General features: G+C 35.5%; 1 protein-coding gene, 1 long non-coding RNA gene and 1 pseudogene across 2 annotated transcripts; 1 reads left to right on the top strand and 2 right to left on the bottom strand.

Annotated features, from left to right (window-relative positions):
- Positions 1–8,321: 8,321 nt before the first annotated feature.
- LOC121265879 (MDIS1-interacting receptor like kinase 2-like) lies at positions 8,322–10,620 on the top strand (the record flags this gene model as incomplete). The annotated part of the gene is made up of 2 exons (XM_041169547.1): positions 8,322–9,414; positions 10,125–10,620. Coding segments are annotated over 2 exons (1,185 nt in total), but the record flags the coding sequence as incomplete, so codon positions are not given.
- A 138-nt stretch (positions 10,621–10,758) lies between these two features.
- LOC121265880 overlaps positions 10,759–21,097 on the bottom strand; it is a 49,303-nt pseudogene continuing 38,964 nt past the window's right edge.
- On the bottom strand, positions 11,892–17,095 carry LOC121264689. The gene is made up of 3 exons (XR_005940546.1): positions 17,030–17,095; positions 12,704–12,740; positions 11,892–11,934 (listed from the first exon to the last, which is right to left on the bottom strand). It is a non-coding gene; the product is annotated as an uncharacterized LOC121264689 (long non-coding RNA).

The following is a 21,097-nucleotide window of genomic DNA, read 5'->3' on the forward strand; positions in this document are numbered from 1 at the left end:
TTTAACTTTGTGATTGCTGACTTTAGCTCTAATTTTATCCAAAATTCCTTTGAATGTCTTGGCCTTATTCTTTCCAACCACTGATGGTAGTCCCAAGTATTTCTCATAAGACAATCCACTCCTTACCCCAGCAATAGAGAGAATGTGTTGCTGTGTGGCCCTTGCAATGTTCTTACTGAAAATAATAGAGGTTTTCTCCAAGTTAAGCCTTGACCCGATGCTGATTCATAAACTCTTAACAATCCAAACAGTCTACCCCATTCAATGGCATTGGCATTACAAAAAAGGAGGCAATCATCAGCAAAGAATAAGTGTGAAATTCTGAGCTTGTTTTTTGCAATAGGCACACCATGGATCAGACCCTCACTTTCTGCTTTTCTAATCAAGCTGCTAAGTGCCTCAGCACATATGATAAAAATATAGGGTGAGAGGGGATCTCCTTGCCTAATCCCTCTAGTTGGAAGGAAAACTTCTTGAGGGGATCCATTAACCAGGATAGCATATGAAACTGTTTCAATACAATTCATCACCAATTCTATCCATTTAGAGCAGAAACCCATCTTGGTTAATATAGCTCTGATGAAACTCCATTCTAGCCTATCATAGGCTTTGCTCATGTCTAATTTCAGAGCTATGTATCCCTCCTTACCTGTCAATTTAGTTTTCATGGTATGCAAAGCTTCAAAGGCAACTATCACATTATCATATATGAGTCTATTGGGAACAAAAGCAGACTGTGAATTTGAAATGATAGAAGGCAGTACATTCTTGAGTCTGTTGGCCACTACTTTAGATATGAGCTTGTACATAACATTGCACAGAGATATGGGCCTGAATTCTGTGACTTTAGAGGGATTCTTTTTCTTGGGAATTAAGGCAATAAACGTGTCATTAATGTTAGATAGACTGCCATTCGAATTAAGTACCTTTAGTATGGCTGCACTGACTTGATTACCAACAAGGGGCCAGTGATTCTGATAAAAGGCTGCTGGGAAGCCATCTGGACCAGGAGAGCTGAGGCCCTCCATATGAAACAAAGCCTCTTCTATTTCTTGATGGGTAAAGGGTCTTGAAAGAGCAGCATTTTGTGCCTCTGTTACGGATGGTTTCATTGCATTCAAACAGCCAGAAATGTTATTAGGAAAAGAGGTACTGAAAAGATCTTTGAAATAGTTTTGGAAAAGAGAACTTAATCCCTTTTTTGAGTGCACTTCCACCCCATCTTCATTCACTAGCTTCTTTATCGAGTTATTTTTCCTTCTAAGAGAGGCACATTGGTGGAAAAACTTGGTGTTCCTATCACCCTCTCTCAACCATCTTTGCTTTGCTCTCTGCTGCCATCTGAGGTTGTCTTCTTCTAATAGTCTGCTAATTTTCTTTTGAATATGCTTAACATGATCAGATAGGTGGCCTTTGTTGTCTTTTTGTAGTTCATTTAACAAGGCCAGTAGCTCAGTCATTTGTTGTTTGGAATTACCTCCTACTCTTCCATTCCATTGCATGAGTTTCTGTTTACACAGGTTAAGGCCCATATTAATATTTTGCAGGTTGTACTCATCTTCCTTGGTACCAGACCATGTTTCCTCCACCAGCTTCTGATAATCGTCCCTTTGAAACCAGCTTGCTTCCAGTCTAAAAGGTCTTTTCCTGCTGGTTCCATCAACCTGGCTCTCCTCCCAAGTGACAAATAAGGGGCAATGATCTGAGCTTAATGCAAGAAGGATATAAACCTTTGAAATTGGAAAAGAGTCAGCCCATTTATAGTTACAAAGGGCTCTGTCGAGTCTTTCTTTTGTAAAAGCTCCTCCTTTTCTCCCATTAGTTCAGGTAAATTTATTGCCTATAGAACCCATATCACAAAGCTCACAATCTTCCAAAGTTGTTCTGAAGGCCTCAATCAACCAACTGTCCTTCCTCTTATTGGTGATGGGGTGTCCATAGAACCCAGTCAACAACCATTCCTTCCCATCCTCCACCCCTTTCACCAAAAGAGAAATATGATGTTTGGTGAAGGTGTGCACCACTGCTTCAATCTCCTCTTTCCACAGAAAAGCAAGTCCACCACTCATACCTATACAGTCAATGACAAAACTGTTTTCAAATCCCAAACGTTTTTTTATGGCTTCAATCCTTTCTCTTCTACTCTTTGTTTCCATCAAGAAAACAAAAGATGTGAGCTTTTTAGTCACCATTTGGTGCAGATCATGAACTGTCTGGGGGTTCCCAAGCCCCGACAGTTCCAACTTAGACAACTCATTTGGTTTGGTGGGATCAAACCAACTTGAGATGATTCATTGGTGCCATCCTCCTCAATTTTAATTTTCTTGCTAGGGATCAATCTCTCAATGGCCAAGTTATGGGATCTTTCTCTTTTGTTACTAGTAGGTCTGCTTGAATTTCCTCCCAGCCCCAAAGAGAAATTCTCAAAGCATATGTCTCGGGCTCTCCTCTTCCAACTTGCAATTCTCTTGGCTTGTTCAAGGAAATTAACTTGGTTTGAAATGAACTGGTCAAGAGAGTGGATCTAGTTGACCAGATCAGTTGAGTTCTCATTTCCTTTTGGGATCTTGTTGTTTGGTCCAGGGTCAAGTCTGTTCTCTGTATCATTTGTATTCCCAACACTAAAGACTGTGCCTAGAACTCCAGCCATGTCACTTGCCTCCTCAACAAGAAACAAAGGTACATTTGCTGTCTCATTCAGACTACCCTTGCCTACCCCTTCTAACTTTGGTTTTTGACTCTGACCTCTCCCCTTGCTCAGACCCCTTTCCAATGCCATCTACTTTTGTCTTGGGAAAGTTAGTGTCCTTTTTTGTCTTCTAATCCTTCTTCCTGTCATCTTCTTTGTCAGCAACAGTATCCTCCCTGTCTTCACCTTTCTTCCTCCATAGACGAGAATCAGACTAGTCTTCCTGAGCAATGCCTTCCCCATACCTTTTCTGCTGCAACTCACTCTCCCTAACATTGGGAGCTCTTAGCCAGGAACCATATTGGTCCTGCCCCTCCCCATTCCTTCCATTAGTACACAAGGAGAAAGAGTGTTTGATGATCCCACACTTGAAGCAAAGGGAGGGCAGCCTCTCATACTTAAAATACACCCAGGATTTCTTCCCCTCCACCGTGATGAACATGCCTCTCAGCAGTGCTTTAGAGATATCAATCTCAACTCTTATTCTCAGAAACTTTCCCCATCCAATGCCTCTTTCATCTACGTGTACTTTAATGAATTTTCCAAGGCTGCTTCCAATCTGATAACCCACTTCTTGATTCATACAATTAAAAGGCAAATTATAGACTTGTATCCAGAAGTCCTCTTTCCTGAACTGCACTTCATTTATGGACATAGTGCCACTAAAAGTTTGGAAACAAAGTAGCCATCTGTCAAAGGACCATGGCCTACCTAAGATCACCCTCTCCATATCCTTCTTGCGATGGAACTCAATGAGGAACTTGTTAGCTCCAACTTCTGTGAATTGTAACCAACTCTCACATTTCCAGATTTTTGACATGGTGCTCTTAAATGCTTCCCTGTTGACTGTTTTTTCCGCCACAATCATAACCAATAAGCAAAGGTGTTTTGATTCCACTGGTGTTCCTATTGTTTTTTGTTGAAGGTCCACACCCTCCTTCTCCCTTTCTGTAAGACTTAGTCTTTCCCATTGCTTAGACAGTTCTTCTTCCATGATCACTTTTCTCTTAGACCAGAACAAGCTAACCCAAGAGACTCACTCTTTTTACGAGAGAAAAACTCACTCACCCAAGAGACTCACTCTTCATCCTCGTAGCGTATTTGTATTAATTCGTTGTAAAATAATCTAAGTATATTATTACTCAATTATCAACAACTAACTCTATAAATTTAGTGGTTTAATATTGAAAAAGCAATAGTTCTACCAATCACTACACCTAGAGGGGGCTGAATAGGTGTAATCCAGTTTTGATGGTCTTTTCAAAAATCGAGACAAACAAATAGTTAATCAATTAATACAAATAATTCACACAATGATTTTGGTCACGAAGTAGAAACTCATTTGAAAAATTTCTTCAAATTCTAAAATCACTCCGGGTATAAGACACCACCTAAAATCCACTATAGAAAAAATTTATTATAACCAATTTAGAGACACTCACAAAACCTTTGTAGTGGTTAAACTTGGCTTGCAATATCACAAGTGACCCACTCTATATCTACAAGCATGTAGAGCCGGAACTCCGACCTTCTATAGCTTCCCACGAGAACCTCTCGATTTCTGTATCAACAGCAGCTCCAGACTCTTCTGGCCAATCAAAACGTCCACTTCAATGGATTTTGAATAAGATTTGATCTTGAGTGTGGTGTGGTGGAGATGTGTTTGTCCAAGAGAGATTCACAATGTGAGGAAATGTTTCTCTCTATGGCTCTTGAAGCAACTAAGGTTTTTACTCTGTTTCTCCACACCAAAGAACAAAAATAAGTTGTTCTATTTATAGTCTCAACAGATCACGGCGCTCAAAATCCTGAATTTTAAGTTGTCTTGAACATTGGCTCAAGCAAGGTATCGAGCGCAAGTTGAGCACATGCTGTCTTTCAAAAACCGCTCGAACGACATGTCGAGCGCACATTGAGCGAACCTCTCTAGATGGGTTCTGCTTGAGCGCCACGTCGAGCGTACATTGAGTGAACCTCTCTGGATGGGTTCCACTCGAGCGTTGAGTCGAGCGCATATTGAGCGAACCTCTCTGGAAGGTTCCGCTCGAGTGCCAATCAAGCACCAGTTGAGCCATGTTGAGCATACTTTAATCTTTTTCATGTTACACCACTTCAACACTTATTACAACTCAATTTTATACAGATTTACAAAAAAATATGTCGATCAACTAATTTTTCTCTTAACAAATATAATACATTATATCGTACATACTGTTTTTGAATCGTAAAGTTTATATGATAGATCAAATCCAACCATAATTATATGCGAGTTTTTTAATTGTAATTTTCTTTGTATGCTTAACATTTCTTATTTATTTTTTATTTCATTATTACTAAAGATATCTCAGCACCGACATATTCTGGAAAATGTAGATTTGTACAGCCTCTTTGTGCTATAAAGTATAAAATTCAAGAATCGTGTTGAGTCAAAGTTCGAGACTCGAAATTTCTCTATTTGTAGGCCATGCCAATTCCTTTTCTTCGCAACGACTTCGAGAGTAATTTGTAAGGGCATTTAAGAACAACTTTTCAATTACTTTGATATCTTTATTATTTTTTTTTTATGAATGGTAAAATTATACTGTTACCATAATGCATAGTTAAATTGTTTCGTTAACTTCTTTTTCAAGTAAAAATTAATAAGAAAATATATTTACAATTGTGAATTGTATAACTGCTGTATAATCGTTTTGAAAATAATGAATAAAACATAAGATCTATATGAAGAAAATTAATTTTTTAATAGTATACCGTATTCTTTTTCAAAACAATTACATGGCGTTTACGCACTTTACAGTTATATATAAAATTACTCATTCTTTGTCAAGAGCCTGATGGCCTGATGACATATGACCCAGTTCTCTAAATGGAAAATCTGAGTTTGAAACCCCCAACCCCTTTATATATATATATAAAAAAAATAAAAAAAATAAAAAAGAATTACTCATTCTTTTGTATCAAATTAAATTAGTAAACTATTAAAAAAATAAATGTTGAAAAATTCATCTAATTTTATATGCTTATCTTATTTAAGAAGAAGAATTCTATTTTCAAGCCGATGTATAAAGCATATATAATAAAATGATTATATAACATGATTTAATTTAAAATATATATTTTAAAATGTGAATATTATAAATTAAATATTATTATTTAAGTAATATGGATAGTATATTCTACAGTCATGTAAAATAACTTATTTGAGAATAAAATAACTTATTTAATATTTATTAAAGATTTGAAACTTATTGAAACAGTCGTGTAAATATCAACAAATTATATAATACCTACCATCTATTTTATATTTCTATGTATTTATTTATTTGATTGAACTTTAGTATCTTAATCCTAGGCTAATTATTTAGTGAGTGAAAGAAGGTACAAAAATGACGAAGGATCTATAGGAGTCGGAGCAATTCCATTGGCACGTATTCAGCAAAATATTAGAAAAAACAAATTCCATTGACGTGTGTGTGTCGTGGCAACAGAATCTTAACTAGCAGTCATAGAGTGAGGGGCCGTAGAATTTCAGCCTGGATTTTGGGAAGTTGGAGGAGAGAGTCCCACGTGTTCCCATTCCCCCACTAACTTTCCAAATGTCCCAAACCTCAACTAATTCTGAAACCTATGCTACGTCACAAACCTCCATAAATATTTTAGATATAATTAAAATAATTATATAAAAATAAATTTATAAATTATCACAATTTTGTGATAATTTATAAATTGTGATAATTTATAAATTTATTTTTATATAATTTCTTTATATATTTAAAAATTGTGATAACTATAGACTATAAATTTTTTAGATATTATTTATATTTTATACTTTCTTTTGATATTTTTGTATATCGGAGCTCAGGTTTCTTAGAAGAAAGTACCAAAAAAAAATAGAAAAAAAAAATTATATGTAGGTTGATATAATAGTATATTCATATTTCCATGAATGATATTTTTCATTGATTTTGTTTTCTAACTAAGGATGTAGCGTTATTAAAGTGGTACAAATTGACGTGTATAATCATATATGTTATGAGATTCGTTATAATGATAAAAAAAGGTCAAAATATATTACGTTTTTTTAAATTGATTGATATGACAAATTTCTATATCAATAATGTATTGATAAATAAAAAGTTTTATCTATCAACTTTTGTAAATATAAATTTTTTTTATTTTACAAGAGATGAGATATTATTTAATCCAAAATTCTACACCAAGATATTTTCGAGGTCATAAAAGGATTGTTTTAACAAAAAAAAAAAATCACTTTAAGTGCCTTTAATTAATTAAAAGCGACAATTAATTAAGAGTGTCAGATTTCGGCTGTGCGCTTTGGTATCTGTCCAGCTGATGGATGGGTTTCTACCTTTCTTTTTTTAACCTTTTAACTGATACGAGGGAAATTCGAGTGCGTTCCACGCGCAGAGAGAGTCAAAACATGGGGAGCAGGGAGACAGTTAACTGGCCATAAAATATAATTCTGCTGTAACTTTTATTTGTTTCAAACTATTGAACTGTTTTCATCAAGTTTCGAAAGCATTCTCTCTCTCTCACTGTTTCGAAACCACCGGAGCTGAAGGAAAAGTCTAGAGGGTCGATTTCAAGGAATAATTGTATTCATTCCATGAAAATTTTTGAGATGATTCATTCGATTATTTCATAGGCCTAGCTTGAGAGTATCTTTTCTTATATATAAAAGTCTAGTCTAATACTAATCGGTCATTACTTACTCATAAAAATGACAGCAGTCTCCCTTTCTTTTTCCATGTCGATAGTAGCATGGACTATCTAGATCTTATTATGCGGAAAGTATTTGGATAATGCACTTCATCAACTTGTTGTTGCTACATCTAGATCATCTGCCCTTCAACTTAAACAAGCCAAAACTTTGCAGGAGACTGGGTGGTGGCCGTCCACTACTGCCCAAGCCAGTAGTAATTATTCAAGTGCTTGCCACTGGAATGGTATCACTTGCAATGTTGGTGGAAGCGTCACAATTATCGATAGATCTTTTGAAAGTTTGGGAGGTTAGTTGATCAAACTTAACTTCTCTTTTTTCCCAAATTTAGTCAGTCTTGATCTTCATGAGAACAACCTTGCAGGGCTCATCCCACTTGAGATAGGGATGTTAAAAAATCTAACCGATTTAAACCTTAGTTGGAACTTGCTCATCGGTCCAATCCCTACCACTCTGAGCCATTTAACTAATTTGAGATTTTTAGACCTTCGTCAGAATCAGATCAATGGATCCATTCCTCCAGAAATAGAAATGTTGAAAAATCTAATCACTTTATACCTTTCTTCGAACAACCTTGTCGGTCCAATCCCTTTCACGCTGGGCCATTTAACTAATTTGAGATATTTAGTCCTTGATCAGAACAAAATCAATACATCCATTCCCTTCGAAATAGGGATGCTAAAAAATCTAACCTATTTAGACCTTGGTTCGATTATGCTCGTCGGTCCAATCCCTTCCACTCTGGGTCATTTAACTAATTTGATATATTTAACCCTCAATCATAATAAAATCAATGGATCCATTTTCTTCGAAATAAGGATGCTGAAAAATCTAACCTATTTAGACCTTGGGTCGAACATGCTCGTCGGTCCAATCCATCTCATCTAGGATAATTTAACTTATTTAGAATATTTAGACCTTAGTGTAAACTACTTAACTGGAAGCATTCCCCATCACGAGGATAACCTTTATTGGGTGAAATATGTTAACCTTAGTCATAACTTTATTAAAGGAGAAATACCCGTTGCATTTGGGAGTGTTGTAGTAGCCCGTCTCTTGATTTTGGATCTTAGCTACAATAACCTTACGGGTCATATCCCCCCTTCTCTCATTTATATAAAAGCAATTGACTTGTCACACAATTCTTTGAAGGGTCAAATTCCAGACGGTTTTGATCGGCATCATAAATCCCACACATTAACTGGCAATAAGGATTTATGCGGTCAGTTCAATATTTTTCCTCCATGTCCCAAAAGCAAAAAATCAATTGTAACCAAAATAAAAATTTTTGCTCCCATCACCACTTTCCTCAGATTCCTAGTTATTGGAGGTATTCTCTTGTCTCGTTGTGTGTTCAAGAAAAATCAATTTGAGTTAAGAGAATCCAAGAATGGAAACTTATTCTCGATATGGAATTATGACGGACATATTGCATATGAAGACATCATTGAAGCAACTAAAGATTTTGACATCAGATATTGCATTGGAACCAGTGGGTATGACAGCGTTTATAGAGCAGAGTTACCAAGTGGAAATGTGGTTGCCTTAAAGAAACTTCATCAGAGAGAGGCTGAGAATCCAGTTTTCTATAAGAGTTTTATAAATGAGGTAAGGGTATTAACTAAGATTCGACATCGAAATATTGTGAAGCTGCATGGGTTCTGTGTGCATAAAAGATGCAGATTTTTAATTTATGAGTACATGGAAAGGGGAAGCCCATTTTGTGTCCTAAGAAACGTTGATGAAGCTATGGAACTGGATTGGAGCAAGAGGGTAAACATCAGCAAAGGCACAGCACACGCTTTATCTTACATGCATCATGAATGCATCCCGACAATTGTTTATAGAGATATATCATCCAACAACATTTTGCTAAACTCTGAATTTCAAGGTTTTATATCTGACTTTGGAATTGCTAAACTCCTTGACCCTGACTCCTCCAATCAAACATTGGTTGCTGGCACTTATGGTTATATTGCTCCAGGTAAATTATTAATTGGTTATTTCTACCACATCAATGTCATTTAAATTATTTTTAATTAAAAATATTAAATACAATTATTCCATTAGTCATGTATCTAAATATTTTTTAAGATTATTTTTCATTACCTTTTTGTTTTTGTTTTTTTTGTCAAATTTACAATTTATGAATCGTTATCACCAATTAAGCTAAAAAGATATTAAGTTGATAAAACTAAAAAGACATGTAATAAAATCTAATATCCCAATAATCTTAAATTATAAATTTAATTATATATATTTTTCCTTCATTTAATTATATGTTTAGCAAAATCACATATATTATTTAATAATAATACATTTGGAGAGTGAGTAATGAAACTATATTGGAATAGTTTGCAATTAGCAATAATATAGTAATATAGTAGCTTCCTATAATCAAATTATATCCTCTACCGCAAAAAAAATTAAAAAAATAAATAGTTGAAGCTAGAACCTATTTTTGTGAACTTTGTTTATTTTTTGGAATATTATATAATGAACTTGTCATGTCTTTATATTCCCTCTTTAAAAGACTTGTATTTTGAAAACTAAAGATTATTATCAATAACTTGATTAAATATTATTCTTCATTCAATAATTTTACTCTTAGATTAAGATTATCAAATTAATTAGATGTATTACTGTTCATTGATCGTATTTAGTCATTCTCAATGTTTTTTTCTTTTTCTATAGAGTTTGCCTACACGATGACAGTTATTGAAAAATGCGATGTATATAGCTTTGGAGTGGTGGCATTAGAAGTATTAATGGGAAGTCATCCGTGAGAACTCTTGTTCTCATTATCATCATCATCATCATCATCATCATCTCAAAATATGATGCTAAATGAAATATTAGACCAATGCCTACCACCTCCAAATCGTCTAATTGGACAAGAGATTTTGCTTATCGCTACAATAGCATTTGCATGCCTGCACACTCAGCCAAAGTCTCGGCCTACAATGAAATGCGTGTCACAAGAATTTCTCTCTCGCAGGAAGCTGAATGTCATACCCTTGACTACAGTTTTACTCCCACAACTGAGGAAACACACAGCATATATGGCAGGATCAGGATTTGTTTATTGTTAGGGTGTTTTGTGTGCTGTCAAGGTGTTGTTTACATTTCTCGATCTTTTTTCAAGAAAAATATTATTTGTAAGCATTCTAAATCACCCCATAAACCTGAAGTACTCACTGTTCAAGGTAGGAAGCAGCTGGAACAAAATAGTGTTGGTGTGTTTGTATGAGTTAAGTGTGCAAATAGAAAGTAGAAATGAATTAAGTAAAATCTAATAGAGAATTTCAGCAAATTCATCATTTATTCTTCATGGTGAATAACAAGCTTTCAAAATATCTCTAATGTCGAGATAATCCCCAGCTTCTTTGTCCTACTAAAAAAGAAATAAACAAATTTTACATCTAGTTAGAGTAGTACCTAACATAAGAGCTCAGAACTTTAAAGTCTTGAGTGGAGTCTTTCGATACTCCACTCTAATCTTCATTTTACAAGAAATTATATTTAGATAAGGTTATAGGAAGTGTAAAAATATACAAGTTAATTTATCTGTGGTTTAGGAACAAAAGGAAATCGTTGATCAAAAACAAATATATCACAATGGTTATATTGATGATTAACCATGTTCTGGGCATGAAGACAAAAGAGAAAGGTGACAGGCTATGATGAGGAACTTAATTACCTTATGAACGTATGAGATGTTAGTTTTGCTAGGACCTACAACTATAATTCCACCTTGTTGCTTAAGAAACAACAAACTACCACTTGTTAATTTTAAAAAAGGAAAAAGAATCATGAGTAAGAAAAAAGTATTTTCTACCCTTACAGCAGACAACTCATATTTGACAAGCTTAGCAAAAATAGATAAAGATCATTAAACCGACTGTCTTATTGAAGGCAAGCCTTATAAACTATACACTTTCATACTTTTTCTTTTTCAATTTACCCATTAGTGTAGAGTCAATTGTTGCCAGATTTCTTTGGTGGCTTCCTCTGGATCTTGTTTAAGCCACCAAGGGGATTTAGTTGTGATAGATCTAGGTTCTATTGATAATACCATTAAGTCAAGTCAGGATGCAGGGTTTGTTGATAGTTGCTAGGAGTTCAAGAAAAGCACATAAGCAGGGTTTCTGATCTCATCATAAAAAAAAAAATTGGACACAGTAGTTGCAACAAGATATTTTTGCAAACCAAACACCTCTAGTCACGGTGTCCTTTTCAAATGAAAGCTTCCAGTCTTGTTGATAACCTTCCATGTATAACTTATTATCTTAAGACTTGCCTGTAGTGTCATAGAAACAGCTAAACTAAGAATTCTTCGATGCAATCACAAAGTGCTAATTTTCACAAGCAACTTATGTAAGCCACAAGTACAAGTAGAGTTACCAAAAAGGGATTTTCACATACTTAGGAGTAAATGTAGTTGAAACCCCTGAGATAAAGTGTAAAGCCTCATACAACAAGTGGGTCAGGTCGACATAAACTTCTAAAACGAACAACAAGTTTTATTAGCAGGCTGCAAATTTAAGACACATTACAATTTTTGATGTTGGGAAGTATAGACTCCACAACATAAAATTGAACAGATTTCTCTTTCACACTTTTACACCCCGCTTTGATGAGCAGTAAGGTCTTTCCATAATGCATGTTACTTTTTAACAACATAAATGACACTGTCATTACTGCCATCCCAAAACCTTCACCATCTCATACTCATCATGATCACATTATTGTTGTTATCATCATCATCAATTCGCAATGGAAACAATGGTTCAATATCCACACAGATTTCTACAGCATAAAATTGAACAGATTTCACTTTCATTCTTTTACACCCCTGCTTTGATGAGTAATAAGGCATTTTCACACTATAGGGTGCTTTGCAACAACAAGAATGACACTGGCATTGCTGCCATCACCAAACCTTCACCTTCTCTTCCTCATCATTATCACATTATTGCATTATCATCATCATTAATTGGCAACATAAACAATGGTTTCATATCCACACAGGCTCCTTTATTATAGAGTAATTGAAATATCAAGATATAAACACTATAAGAACTTAAATATAAACAAGAAATTTAAATAGAAGACAAAATGGAATCAAAAGTGCCCATGTACTTGACCCATGGACACCATCTCATCTCCATGTTTCCATTTTACTCCATTGACAATAAAACCAAAATAAAACTTGATGTACCACTACTGATATAATAGAATTGATGTAGCATACAAATTCTTCAAAAACATACCTCCTTTGAATTTTGTTTGCTTAGTAAATGCTCTTGCCTGAATAAAATTACTGCTACCAATTACTTCAAAAATTTATGTTATTTCCTTGATAAACAATTGGGACAAAGGGTGAGAAATGATTTCAGTGAATCATAACATTGTTAGTCACATATTTACCCTTAAAAAACATATGAAAAGTGCCATTGGTTTCCTCATGAAACTTCAATACATATTTACAATCACCCTTATTCCAAGGATGGCATATTGACACCCAACAAATACACATGCACCTAATTAAAATAAGAGAGCTGGTCATTAGAGATGCTTGGGATGTGGACAGGTTGCAAGACATGTTAGGTGATCAGTTGGCAACAAATGTGATGGTAACTGTAGGGTCTTTGAAGGAAAATAAAGATTTGCTGCTATGGTTGCCGGATAGAAATGGAGTCTTCACAACAAAGTCGGCCTGGGATCTTCTTCGAATCAGAATGTCGAGATTTGAGTGGGCTTCATGGGTATGGAATAAGTTGCTTCCAAAGAAGATGTCTCTATGTATGTGGAAGGCGGTTTTTGGTTGCTTAAGCGTTGATGATCAGGTACAAAAACTTGGCATTCCTTTAGTTTCTTGTTGTAACTATTGTGACAGGGGCATAGTGGAAGACTTAGAGCATGTGCTGGGTAGTGGTCAGTTTGCAAGAGGTTTGTGTGCAAAGTCTCGGCTGAAATGTCCATTCCGTTTATGCCCCAGCAAAGATGGCGTGAAATAATTCAAGCATGGTTCAACATAGCCTCGCAGCAATCACAGGTTGGTACTATTATTGGCATTATTCCTATTATTGTGGTTTGGAAGTTGTGGAGGAGGTGGTGTGTAGCCCAGATGGAAGGGAAACTTGAGAGGTTGGGTGTGGTTTGGAACTCAATTAAATATTGGGTTTGTGTAGTGGTTGAGAAAGTTTCTAAGGTTAATCGTCTGTCTAGTTCAGATGTCGCTCTACTGAACTGTTTAGACATTCAGATTGTAGAGAAATGTCGAGTTAAAACTTGAGTTGTACATTGGTCTAAGCCTAGTCCAGGCAGATTTAAATTAAATTTTGATGGGAGTAGTTTGGGAAATCCAGGTAGTTGTGGTGGGGGAGGTGTTTTAAGAGATAGTACAGGCAAGATGGGGTTTGCTTTCTCTAAATCTTTTGATTATTGTTCTAATAATGAAGCTGAATTGAGGGCGGTATGGGAGGGTTTGATATTATGCAAGCAGATGGAGTGTTTAGCAGTAGATATTGAATGTGATTCCTTGATAGTTGTGAACTGGGTTTTGTCTAAAAGGTGTACAATTTGGTATCTTTGGGATTTTTGGGAAAAACTGTTGGTGCTTTTAGAGGAGTTTGATTTCACTATTCATCATTGTTTTAGAGAAGCGACTAATGTTGCTGATTATTTGGCAAAAAGTGGTGTTAAGGGGGAGAATAAGATGTTCCGAATGGATGGGCAACTTCCCAAAGTCTTAAGAGGTTGGTATAGATCGGAAAAATTGGGAATGACTTGTTTGTGGGAGAATTAATTTGCTTGTAGCAGTGCTGCTGTTTTTGGGTCTCAGCTTTGTATAGGTGCAGTTTTTTATTTTTTGTTGGTATGGAAAATAGGGATAGTTTTGATTATTGTTTATTTGTTAATCCCTTGGGACTTGGCTGTTACCACGGTATTCCTCTACCATAAGTGGGGGTTTTTTAATAAAATTGGGAGGGAGTCACTCGTGGACATTTGACCTCGTCTATTGATGAAAAAAAAAAAGTCCAATTACAACCAAAGTCACACTTGATGCATCCATTATATCCTGTCAACATATCATATATATCAGTACTACATTGACATAAGCACTTTTTACTTATCATTTTAAACCAACAAAAATTAAGGGGGAAGATGCCAATAAGTTATTAAGTCTTTCCTTTTTACTACCTGTAGGGGTACGAGGGTGGACCAGAAGTTGCTTCCCTACCTAGATGTGAACATAGTAGAACCCTACTAGCTGGGAACTGAACAAAAGTGGCCTAGATGGAGAGAAGCCTGAGACGCTCCTTCAAGTCGAGTTTGAACCACAACTTGGACCCTAACCCTCCTAGGGAATTCAATGAAACCTTAGATAGCTAATACTAATAGTCTAAGGTTAATCCGTATTCGGATTCGAGCTTAGGATCTAGTACATGTCAAACTACTTAAGCATAACCCAATAACTATTGGTAGGTAATTAAGTCTTCTATAGGCTACATGAACTCATCCTAAAGCTAACTATGTATTGCCCTCCCTTGGAGACATCCATTCAATTGACTTGAAGCTGGTAGTGATGTAAAATAAAAGTTTTTCATCTTCACAGACCCAGCAATTTTTAATTAGTATCGACGTTTTCATCTATTTTATGCTCCTCAACAATCCTATCCTAGTAGCTAGTAGCTAGTTTTGTTGTTAAGAGCATTCACATTGATTTATGCATATGCATATGCAAAAGCACCTCTTTTAGAGATCCACTTTGCCATTCAAGCAAAACTCACACATTGACTTATGCATATTTGGAGTAAAATAATAATAAAATATTATTATTAATTTTTTGCCTAATTTTTTTATAGAGTTTGCAATTTGCACGTACTGGGTTAATACATGTATTGTTTTAATACATGCAATTAGCACCCAAAGAAATTCCATTAGCACCAAGTACATGTATTAACCTATACTCAGAACCTGTACATGTATTAGCACCAAGTACATGTATTAAAACAATTTCATACATCCAAATTTAGCAATTCCATATATAATAAAATACATCAAATTTATATACACAAAAAATGAATCCCATGTGCTCATAAACAGCACATGTTAACATGTACTCAAAACTTACATGTGAATAATATCAACTTCATAATTATGTGCTTAAAAAAAGTTTGTAATGTCAACTTAATACAAATTCCATGTATCAAAATCAATTTGATACAAGTTCTAAAAAGTTGATTTTGATACAAATTCATTACAATACAAATTTTCCCACGATCATTACAATATAAATTTTCAGCAACAGTAGAGAATGAAAATAGTCTAGAATACACCAAAGTAGCTACCAAGGACCTTTGGCTTAATGATGAGGCCACGAAGGAGTAAATCAACGACAATATCCAATAACCAACAACAAATCCTCCAGTAACTCCACCACCAGCAAGCAGCAACAAAAACCAGTAACCACCAACAACTCCTCCAGCGGCTCCACCACCAGCAAGCGGCAAGAAAAAGCAAACCCCACCAACAACAAAATTCACACCCACCCACCACCAACCACCAACAAAATACAGTTTCATATAGAGGTACAAAAAATTATTTCTATTTTATAGCAACTAGCAATACAACAATACCCAAAACATGTCACTACAGTAAAAAAAAATTATCAAAAACTGCACAAAACAAAACATACAACTATGTACGAGATATTGCCTTATTCATTTGTTCCTCAATTATTTCCATTTGAAAATTATGAGAATACTCTTGTTGCACAGAATTCATGGAACCAATATCTAATTTCATAATTTCTATATCAGTTTTCCTCTTCTTTTAAGCTAATATTATAGATCTTTCTTCTTGAGACTTAATTTTGATTTCAACCTTTTTCTTCTTAACAACCAGTAACTCAGAATTGTGATTGTCTAACCTCATTATTGATTCTTTTCTCTCCAACATATGAATCTTCCTATCATGTGTCATTTCCCTTAAGGCGTCACTAAATTCATTATCTTCTCTTTCCCTAGCTTGGAAGCATTCCTTCAACATGGACCATGGAACCACAAAATATATTGACACATTTTTGAATAGTTGACCACCAATTGGTCAAAGAGGGTACAGATCATTCTTGACCATTAGGTTTTTTATAGGCGGAGTAATAATCATAAATTCTACTCCACAGTTGTGTGGAGGTTTGGTCAGCCCCCCATATAGAATCTATACTAACGTTAAACCAAGCTAAAATGAGAGTATCTTCCTCAACAGTAAGTGCTCTTGACTGCATAAAATTACTGCTACTAGTTACTTCAAAAATTTATGTTATTTCCTTGATAAGAAAATTGGGACAAAGGGTGAGAAATGATTTCAATGAAGCATAGCATTCTTAATCACATATTTACCCTTAAAAAACATATGAAAAGTGCCATTGGTTTCCTCATGAAACTTCCATACATATTTATAATCATCCTTATTCCAAGGATGGCATATTGACACCCAACAAATACACGAGCACCTAATTATTGTATACTTAATTCATCTATTAAGTCTTACTGAAGCAAGTATCAACAGTTCAATTAATCATCAGTACATACCTGATCAATACTACCAGGTCCAATTACAACCAAAGCCACATCTGATGCATCCATTATATCTTTTCAACATATCATATATATCAGTACTACATTGACATAAGCATTTCCCACTTATCGTTTTAAACCAACAAAAATTAAGGGGGAAAATGCCAATAAGTTATTAAATCTTTCATTTTTACTACTTGTAAGGGTACGAGGGGGGACCAGAAGTGGCTTCTCTACCTAGATGTGAACATAGTAGAACCCTACCAGCTGGGATTCAGACAGGAGTGGCCTAGATGGAGAGAAGCCTCAGACACTCCTTCAAGTCGAGTTTGAACCACAACTTGGACCCTAGCCCTCCTAGGGAATTCAATGAAACCATAGATAGCAAATACTAATAGTCTAACGTTAATTTATATTCGGATTCGAGTTCAAGATCTAGTACATGTCAAACCACTTAAGCATAACCCAAAAACTATTGAGCCACCACCCTTGGTGGTAGGTAATTAAGTCTTCTATAGGCTACAGGAACTCATCCTAAAGCTACCTTTGTATTGCACTCTCTTGGAGACATCTATTCAATTGACTTGAAGCTAGCAATGATGTAAAATAAGAGTTTTTCATCTTCACAGATCTAGCAATTTTTAGCTAGTATCGACGTTTTTATCTATTTTATGCTCCTCAACAATCCTATCCGAGTAGCTAGTAGCTAGTTTTGTTGTTAAGAGCATTCACATTGGTTTATGCATATGCATATGTAAAATCACCTCTTTTCGATATCCATTTTGCCATTCAAGCAAAACTCTCACATTGGCTTATGCATATTTGAAGAAAAATAATAATAAAATATTTGGAGTAAAGATTGTTGGTCGAAATTGTTGTAGACAGTAATTTCCAGTGCGTATTACTGGGCTCCTCAGCTTGGGAATGGGGGAACCTTCACCAGCTGCCTAGCTATCTAACATTCTCGGTGTACCCCGCGTCGCTAACGATGATCTCATCTCCTCTGGCCCCCTCTCTCAATTGATTTTTCTGTCTAGTGCTTGATCTGTTCGTTGGAGCTCATATTACTTTGGATTCATATTATTTTTCACACAGGCAGGCTAGCTTTAGAAGTGAGCTAATTTTATCCCTTTTTTATCTGTTTTTTTTGTTTTTCTGTTCTAAAATCTCTCATTCTTGCGTACTATTTAGCAAAATGGTTTTTAGTTGGTTGGACGCTAAAAAAAAATCTATATCCGCTAATGTTTCAATATTATTAGTTCATATATAATTAAGTTACGTATGTCATGCTCGTATCATTTGTTGATATATTTGGGAGTTCTTGCCAATTAATATACATGACTATGCTAGAATATTCCTTGAAGTAGATCGAGTTTTAACTCAAAATTATAGATTTCCTCATCATATATGTTTCTATTCGATATTTGTGATGATTTAATTGTTTGATTTGTGACAAGTAGCTAATAATCACTCTATTTGAACTATGAGCTGTCGGGCTTGCCATGAATTAGTGGTTTCTATAAAGAGAGAAGTTTTCTTTTTCCTCCCCATTGCAGATAGATGAAACCTTTCACTGGTATATGAAGTAGGGGTTTTATTTCTTCCTTTCTCTTTTATAGTGACTCTGAACTGTTTTATTTTTATATAGTATCAAAAATCAATTGATTGTTCTTTGAATTTTCAAGGAAAACTGAAAATGGTTATTATTTAAGGGTAATGATAGACTTACTACCCTCCTACTACGCATTTACTATTCCTTTTATTTTTTTTATTTAATGATTAAAGAAGTGACTATTAGTGAAGTTGTATATTTTTTTTAATTTTTTCTTAATGATTAAAGATGTTAAAAAAATACTTAAAAGAAAATAATAAAAAAATAAAAATACTTATCGTAAGCTGAATCATGATCTATTCTTGATGGTTTTCCTCTAACAATAAATCAAGCTATGAGCAATTTCCTTGTGGTCAAGAGAGATTGTTATGCCTTACAATCTATTAAATATTAAGTTTTATTCAATGAAGTAAAAAGGAATGGATTTTTTAAACTGGGAAGATTATGACCCTGATTATCTTCTTGTATTTCAATCGAAAGAGAAGAAAAAGCTGTTGTGGTAGTATGGGACAACAGAATTTTGCTTGCTACTACGAAGCCTAGATGTTCTCTATTTTTGCTGCAACTCATCTAATACCAATCAAGGAACATCCCCATGTCGATAGTGTCTAATATGAAGAATAACTTTACTTAATGTGTGTGCTATGTGTTATAGTCAGCTATCTAGATAGTGTCTAATGGTCTAGCCATCCAAGCGGAGGTTAGGTATGAAGAAATGGAGTCTTCGAGCCATGGGTCTCCTTGTCCTAGTCTGCTCAAGCACGTAATGGGTTGAATGAAAATTCTTGGCTTTGTATGAGGGTTATCCATGGGTGACAAGAGGGTTGTTGAGTTGGTTCACCGCTAACAGGGCATGGGTGGGCAGTGGATTCAAAGGCCACATATCTTTTGTTTCTCTCAAAGATATCGCTCAAACTACCAAAGAGAACACGACACCTGCAATATATATGCATGATGGGGCGGGGATGATGTCCCCTTACAAGTGAATATTAATTCTATTGAAGCTTGGTAAGATTTCGGATAATTCCGGATAAGATTCCGGATTTATTAATATTCACTTGGTAAGAATCCCTACAAGTGAATATTAATTTTTCCAAGACTTATCAATGAATTTGAATATTTGGACGATCCTTGTGCTTGGGAAAAGAATATAGTCTTCTTGTCGGATGAATTTTATCAAACCAGCTAGAGTACCTTAAGTTTCTCATTGTATACCTTTAAAAAAAGATGTTTGGGAAAATATCTACTTACAACGCTGTCTTAGAAAATCGAGAGTAGTTTTGTAAAACCGATCGAAATCTATTTTTAATGAAGTAGCATATTTGAATTAAGTTTCACGCAGCCACAACACCGAGTAAAGCCCCCACGCTAATTTCCATCCCAAATCTCAACTCCCTCTCCTCTGTTTTCTTCCTCTTGGTCTCTCTTTCTCAATTTTTATTTTCACATCCTCTTTACTCTCCCCAAACCGCCAGCCTCCATCTAACACAACCCCCCCCCCCCCCCCCCCACCGCATGCTTCTCCGCCGTTGAACACCATGGAAATAGTCCAGGCGCACGGCCAACTCAAGCACAAACCTCGGTTTTAGACAACTTCAAAACAGAGCAACAAACCTCCATTTTCGGACAACCACCCTCATCCACACCGGGAGTAAAACCACCCATGACAGATCCTCAAGCCCACTGCACCACCATGGCGCTGGTTACACCACCATGGAGACCGCCGTAAGTCTTGGTCGTCCCTTACAGCAAGCCAAGTTACACCACACCAATATCAAACCGAGCCGATCACGTATGGACGTGCCGACGTCAAGCTTCCTCTCTCACGTTATTTCTCTCTCCGTCTCCGTGCTCTCCCTCTCTCTCTCATCAATTTTTCTCTCCCCTCCCCGGTGCCCTGCAGCCGCTCCCAGCCACCGTGTTGCTGATGCGTTGCTGCCTCTCGCTCTTCTCTAGTTTTCTTCTCTCTCCAGAAATGTATATTGCTTTGTAAAATTATTTGGGCTGAGTTTATCTTAGATAATGGCCTGTTTACATACTGGTTTCTTTTTTGGAGTGGGATATGTTATATTATTATGAAGTTAGACCTGTATGTTATTGGGTTGGACTAGGGATCTAAATTATTTTGGGTCGTGTATTATTTTTATTACGACGACTATTTCATTATTTTAATTGGATTGGGTTTGATTTTCTTAAATAGACTAGTGACTGAGTTGAAATTAGCTTAAGTAAATTAAGTGGATATTGTTGGTATTTTAGGGTTATGAGAATTTTAGGTACTGAGGAATTAAATAGGTTAATTTTTAGCACTTCAAGTTTAAATATCGAGATATGTGTTTAATCGGAAATTTACAGAAATTATATGATTATTTTATAGGTGACGATTTATATTTGTTCGACATTGTTGAAAAGTTAAGAAATCCAGATAAGCGGGGTTCCTATGCTAGATTTGTATAAAAAGAAATGAACTG

Source organism: Juglans microcarpa x Juglans regia, chromosome 5D (assembly GCF_004785595.1).
Source record: "Juglans microcarpa x Juglans regia isolate MS1-56 chromosome 5D, Jm3101_v1.0, whole genome shotgun sequence".
NCBI classification, from domain to species: domain Eukaryota; kingdom Viridiplantae; phylum Streptophyta; class Magnoliopsida; order Fagales; family Juglandaceae; genus Juglans; species Juglans microcarpa x Juglans regia.